General features: G+C 38.4%; 1 protein-coding gene across 1 annotated transcript; it reads left to right on the forward strand.

Moving 5' to 3' along the window:
* Positions 324–1,089, forward strand: LOC8059287 (putative glycine-rich cell wall structural protein 1). The gene has a single exon (XM_002464491.2). The coding sequence runs from the start codon at positions 357–359 to the stop codon at positions 933–935; it is 579 nt and encodes a 192-aa protein (XP_002464536.1). The 5' UTR covers positions 324–356; the 3' UTR covers positions 936–1,089.

Here is a 6,207-nt window from a genome sequence, read left to right on the forward strand (position 1 = left end):
ATTACTATCAATCTCGCATTTATTTTGGCCTCATATATGTGGTTGTTTATTAAACGGTCATCAAGTGCGTGGACCAAACTCTTTCCCTGAAGCTTCGATCTACATATGGGATCCAATTAAGCACTTGTGCTTACTTCTTGATTAAATCAAAGTATTCTAATCACATATCGTAACAGCACCACTTTCTACTTAGATAGTACTCTCCACTTGAGTGTGTAATGAACTTGTCAACTGTACACAACCACAACGTGCTATTAAGATAATTAACAAATGCCTGTTTGGAGCACTATAAATGCCCATGCAAGCTTTAGCTCAGCAACCCACCTCATCTCATCTCACACTAGTAAGGGCACACAATGGCAGGCACTAAACTAGTAGCCCTAGGTCTCATTGTCCTCATGAGCATAGGATTAGCCAATGCTGCAAGGGTGACTAGGTACTCTAGATCCGAAGGAACTGGTACTGGAGAAGGTGGTGGTGTTGGATATGTGAATGGTGGTGGCTCTGGATCTGGCAGTGGCGCGGGATCTGGCGAGAGCGGTCCAAATGGTGTCCATGCTAGTGGTGGAGGTGGAGGTGGCGGCGGTGGTAGTAGCTACAATGGTGGCTCTGGGTATGGTGGTGGGTCTGGCTCGGGTTCAGGTTCGAGCCAGTATAGTCAAGGTCCATATTATAGCTACAACGAGTATTCTAATGCCGGTGGTAATGGAGGTGGTGGTGGAGGAGGCCAAGCTGGAGGTTACTACGGGTCTAGTGGACACGGTGCTGGCGGCGGAACCGGTTATGGCTCTAGTGAAGCTGGTACGAACTGGTATGGACAAAGTCATGCAAATGCTAATGCAAATGGCAATGGCGGTGGAAAAGGCACTAGTCAGAATGGTGGTAGTGGCGGCGGTCAAGGTGCCGGATCTGGGTACGGTAATGCAAACCCATAGATGTTTCACATTCGAGAAGATGGAGCCCAACTTGTGGTGTTTTTTTTTTAAGATTGTTACCTTAGAGTTTACTTACTTTTGGTTGTAATCTTTATTGTATCTGCTAGGTTTTCTTACAAAATAAAGGGCTCCATCCTTGTATTGATGCGGAAAATTTATAGCTTTAAATAGATAATTAGGGATAAATGAGTATTACACTGATGTTCACGTAGAAAAAAAAATACCCTCATCTTGAAATATTTCTTAGATCCTTCATGAATTTAGCTTGAAATCTTGATGAAGAACAATGATCCGTATTCAATGATTGGAAGCCTAATAACAAAAACACCAGTCGATCAATCAGTATATATCTCTTCTTTACAGAAAAATTAATGATGACAAAAGTAAAGACATCCAACTACACACACGTAAACACTTCTCATGTGCTCGCAAGCAGCATTGGGCCTTATCAAAAAACAAGGAAAACAATTGCTGAGGTTGTGTTAGGCTCACAATGGGCCTGCTAAATAGGAGGATCTATCAAAGATTCAAAGCCCAAAACCATCCACCACCGTCTACTCGTTCGGTGGTTAATTTCGCTTTGAACAGATATCATTGATATTATGTCTTTTTTTTTAATTTATAATTAGCGATTTAGATTTGAATACAAATAATGTAAAATATGTTAAATAGAATATAATTAGATGTCAATGTTATAAATACACGATTTAAGTATTTAGATAGAAAAAGACTTGTATTCGACGTTATAATGTAAATCATGTAGAAAAATCTTATGTTAGAAAAGATAGTTTCTTATACAATCTTCTATACTATAGAAACTATTAATGATTTCATGTATTTGAAGTGCTCAGGATCTACTACCTTTATTGTCGTCCCAGACCATGGTGAGCGCGAGGCTGGAGAGGCCAAACTGACATGTACGGGTTCACGGTTCGCCTCCAAATTTTTAGGCATTGTTTAGTTCCCCCAAAAAAAACTAAATTTATTTTAAAATTTTTTATCATATTGAATCTTGTGGCATATATATAGAGTATTAAATACAGATAAAAAATAATGAATTGCACAATTTACCTGTAATTTGCTAGACAAATCTTTTGCGCTTAGTTTGTCTATAATTAAATAATAATTGCTAAATACAAACGAAAGTGATATAATATTAAAATAAAAAAATTCAGATGCCCTGTTCTTCTCCATCCGCAAGAGCTTGTCAAAGGCCACCGTACCGTCCATGCACCTCAGAGGCTCAGAGGTCAGGACACGCTGATGCGGGCACTGAGACGCGATGTGCACTACCAGGTCACATGGTCCTCAATGTAATTCATCATCTTACAACATGTTTGGTTGAAGGTGTTAAAGTTTAATAGTTGTAGTTTTTTTATTTTATTTGGCAATTAGTATTTAATTATATACTAATTAGGCTTAAATAATTTGTCTCGCAAATTACGCTCTAGCTTTATTTTTAGTTTCGTAAATAATTTATAATTAGTACTTCATACATATATCTAAACATTTGACATAATGGAAGTTAAAAACTTTACCAATAAAAACCAAACAAGGCCTTACATGAGCACTCCGAAGACATTTTTATGGCCGCTCATGGGAAGGGGAAGGAGAGCAGACACCAGGAACCATCGGATGGATGACTGTTCAGTTCCTATAGCACGAATGAAGAGGTCCCTGTCTAGTGACATGTGAACTAGGGATGAAAACGGATCGAATACGGACGAATATTATTAATATTATATTTATTTTTATATTTCTGGTCGGATTCGGATTCGAATACGGATATTGTCAACCATATCGGATAAGATATGATTAAATATCGATATTACAAATATACAATTTTAGTACTCGAATACAGATACGGTATCGGATATTAAATATTTGGACTCGGATACAGACAAATTTGTACCCCTCTAAAAGAATTCGGTTTCAAATACGGTCGGAAAATATCCGTACCATTTTCATTTCTGCATGTGGTTGACGATTGTTCAATTCCTGTAGCACGAATGGGTTTTCAAACAGCTAACAAGCAGCTATGATAGAAAGTACTATTCACTAATTTGTTGTATGAGAAAAACATTGCTAAATAGCTGACAGATTCGGTTGATAAGTTCAAGCGAACGGACTGTAAATTAGGCGATAGTAGCTCACAACAACTAAATTGTATGTACGATTTGAACAAAAAAAACTATACACTTCTCAGATAGTTATATCTACAGAGAGCTCCCCGGTTCTGGTTCTCCTATAAGTTTATTGTACATGTACTTTTCATGCTACCACTAATATAACTTTGTACAGGTGGTTTATAACCTATTTGCACATGCGTTATTAGAACCGTCAGTGCTAGGAGCTAGTGAAAATAAATCTTTCCACTGGCGGTTCAGACAACCGTGTGTGAAAATATAAAATGAGTGTGTTAAAAATAAAAAAATCCTAGAAAGGGCCCACTGGAAAGTCATATACTTTTTCCGTGTAAAATTGCGTGCTACGCGGATGACAAGATTCAAATCCGCAACCTCCCCCTCGCACATAACCTTCTCTACCACTCCACTGTAATACCCAATTTTAAGGACAAAACCAGATATACACCATATGTGAGTTTTAGAAGTCAGATCTCACATATAGCTACAATTAAGGGGTAATATCAAAAGACAATGCATAAATATATAACGTACTTAGTATAAAAGAAATAACCTTTGATAGCAAACAACGGATCAACAACTCCAACTTCGGGTATTAACTTCTCTCTACAGGATCCAACTGACTGGTTGATCACAAGCCCAAAACATCTCCTGAGGTGTGGATTCTTATTTGATTCAATGCCAACTTGCTCTTCAATATTATTGTTGATAATACTCAGCTTCATCATACTCATAACATCCTTCAAAAGCAGGATCATTCTCTTCCTACATATCCGCGAAAGGCATCATCTAGGACTCCTGAGTCATGGGGTACTACACTTCATGTCATCAAGTGACTAATATTAGTAACACGGCAAGGATAGATGATCATAACCATAGAATATCTCAAAAGACAACTCTCACTTCAGCATGCATCATCCCGTGATATCATGGTACTACCCCCTTAAGATGAGATTGACAGGGGGACACTAGGGACTAGTTCTCCTATCCTTTTTTGGACGCTACACATCATAGTCTTTTAAATTTATTGTACCAAGTCTCTTAATCCAAGGTTACTTTCATCACTAAGTTCCAACTATTGGTACCTTTATCACAATCAAGTTGTTTCGCTCTCCATTACGTATAACTTTGCAGACTTTGGTGTCATCTGATCCTCATAAACATAACTCTCAATCCATAAGTATCAGCAATGACATATATCCCCATTAATATTCTCTAAATGGGATGATATCTTGAGTCAAAACCAAATTCACCAAGCACTTGTACTTTTATATGATTTAACTTTTACCAATCATTCTCCTTGTAACTCCTTTAATTAGGCTACCTCTCTTAAGAAAAGTCAACTAGGGGCACAGGAAAGGTAGCTTGCATGTTTTCTAGACAAGTTAACTAACATTGAGAACTTCTGACATCCCAAAGAACTTATGTGCAAGAGAACAATAGGTATCCTGAAATTTTCTCGTGATATGAAAACACCAGCGTAGTAAAATAGGTATAACTCTTATTCTGTTAATCCAATAGAGTTGTAGCTTATACCGTTAGAAAGGTTATGAAATTATCTACAACTTTCATGTAGAATACCTCCTTAGGTTCTGTCTTTAAGCTTAGATAAATCAACCAAACTTAATATCCATCTTGACAATGTCTCAGCAAAGGTGCAGTAACTTCCAGAAGTTATATCTCGAGCTACTTAACTCATCTGGAGATGATCCTTACATTTTTGAAAAGCTTAGGACATCCTCTACAACTTTCATATACAACTTGTTCCGAGATTCTGACTTCAGTTCGGCTGAAAATAGGAAATTACTAGATCTGTCCAGTTTTTGAAACAGAATAGAAACATCCAAGTGTAAATACCATATCTCAGATTCTACTTATCCAAATAAGTTCCAGCTTATACTGTTGGAAATCTTAGAAAATTTGTCTACAACTTTTCTATAGAACACTTTTCCAAATTATATAGTATATTTGTCAAAAATAGTAATCAACCGAAACTGGTCCAGATTCTTAACAGCCCATCTGTATCATCCAAACCATAATAGCTATGAGGGTGATTCTTGCGGTCAGAGAAAGATCTTGATCACTGAAGTACTGCTCACCGTCTAAACTCGATCATCGATCACACAAACAATCGGAGCCAAACATACACGAAGCAAACAATAGAACTTGAACAAACACCAAACAATAAAATGATTTGAAAACTAATCTAGCTACAAGCATCCATATATTGTAAACTCCTGCACCCATAAAGGCAGACGCACCCCTATCAGATTTATTCTAGCTCCGCCACTGGAAACGGACATAAAACGAATAAACAGCGGAGGTATTATGAAACAGTGGCAAAATCGTAATTACGCTTATCTTCTACCCTGGTCGTCGTTTCCTTCTGGACGTGGTCTGATTGGGCTGCTGCTGTTCGTGGAGGGAAGGGCAGGAGTTGCTTGGCCAATGGGTTAGCACCACGGGAGACAACGCTGCAATCTGTTAACGAAGGAAGATGGCTAAACATAAGCCGGAAGCAACGGGATCAGCATAAATAGCTGCATACACAGATCGAGTAGATAGGCTCACCATTGCCAGCGACGGTGGCTCGCTGTAGGAGCCGAGCGGCCACATGGAGTTGACATAAGGACGAGGTCAAGCTGCATACGCTAGGAGCTAAGGCCTTGTCAGCGGCTGGTCACGGTGACACGTACATAAGCTGTAGGTACATAGAGGTGATGAGGAACCGGCTGTTGATATTTGGTAACGCAATAAGGAAACGATCCGCAAGCGCACGGATATCGGTAAGCATTTCACCCGAGAGGTTATCCAGAGTTATCATATTTATATTTTTACCACTGGGAGAAAGGGTGCATCTGACTAACCAAATCTATTGCTACTGTCCCTTTAGGCTACAAAGAATGTCTTTCGATGTGAGTGATAAATAGAGAAGACTGCTGTTGTCAGTCCTTAAGTATCAAATTTAATTATCAAATAAACAAAGAAAATGATCCAAATGAAATCAACGTCTAGACTTAGGGTTTTATCTGACAGAATTCCACGAGTTTTGGTGTTTGTCTATTTCTACAGGGGGTTATGAGGAAATATGAAAGAAAGGCCCACACGTCGGGATTACATAGACATAT

Source organism: Sorghum bicolor, chromosome 1, assembly GCF_000003195.3.
Source record: "Sorghum bicolor cultivar BTx623 chromosome 1, Sorghum_bicolor_NCBIv3, whole genome shotgun sequence".
NCBI classification, from domain to species: Eukaryota; Viridiplantae; Streptophyta; class Magnoliopsida; order Poales; family Poaceae; genus Sorghum; species Sorghum bicolor.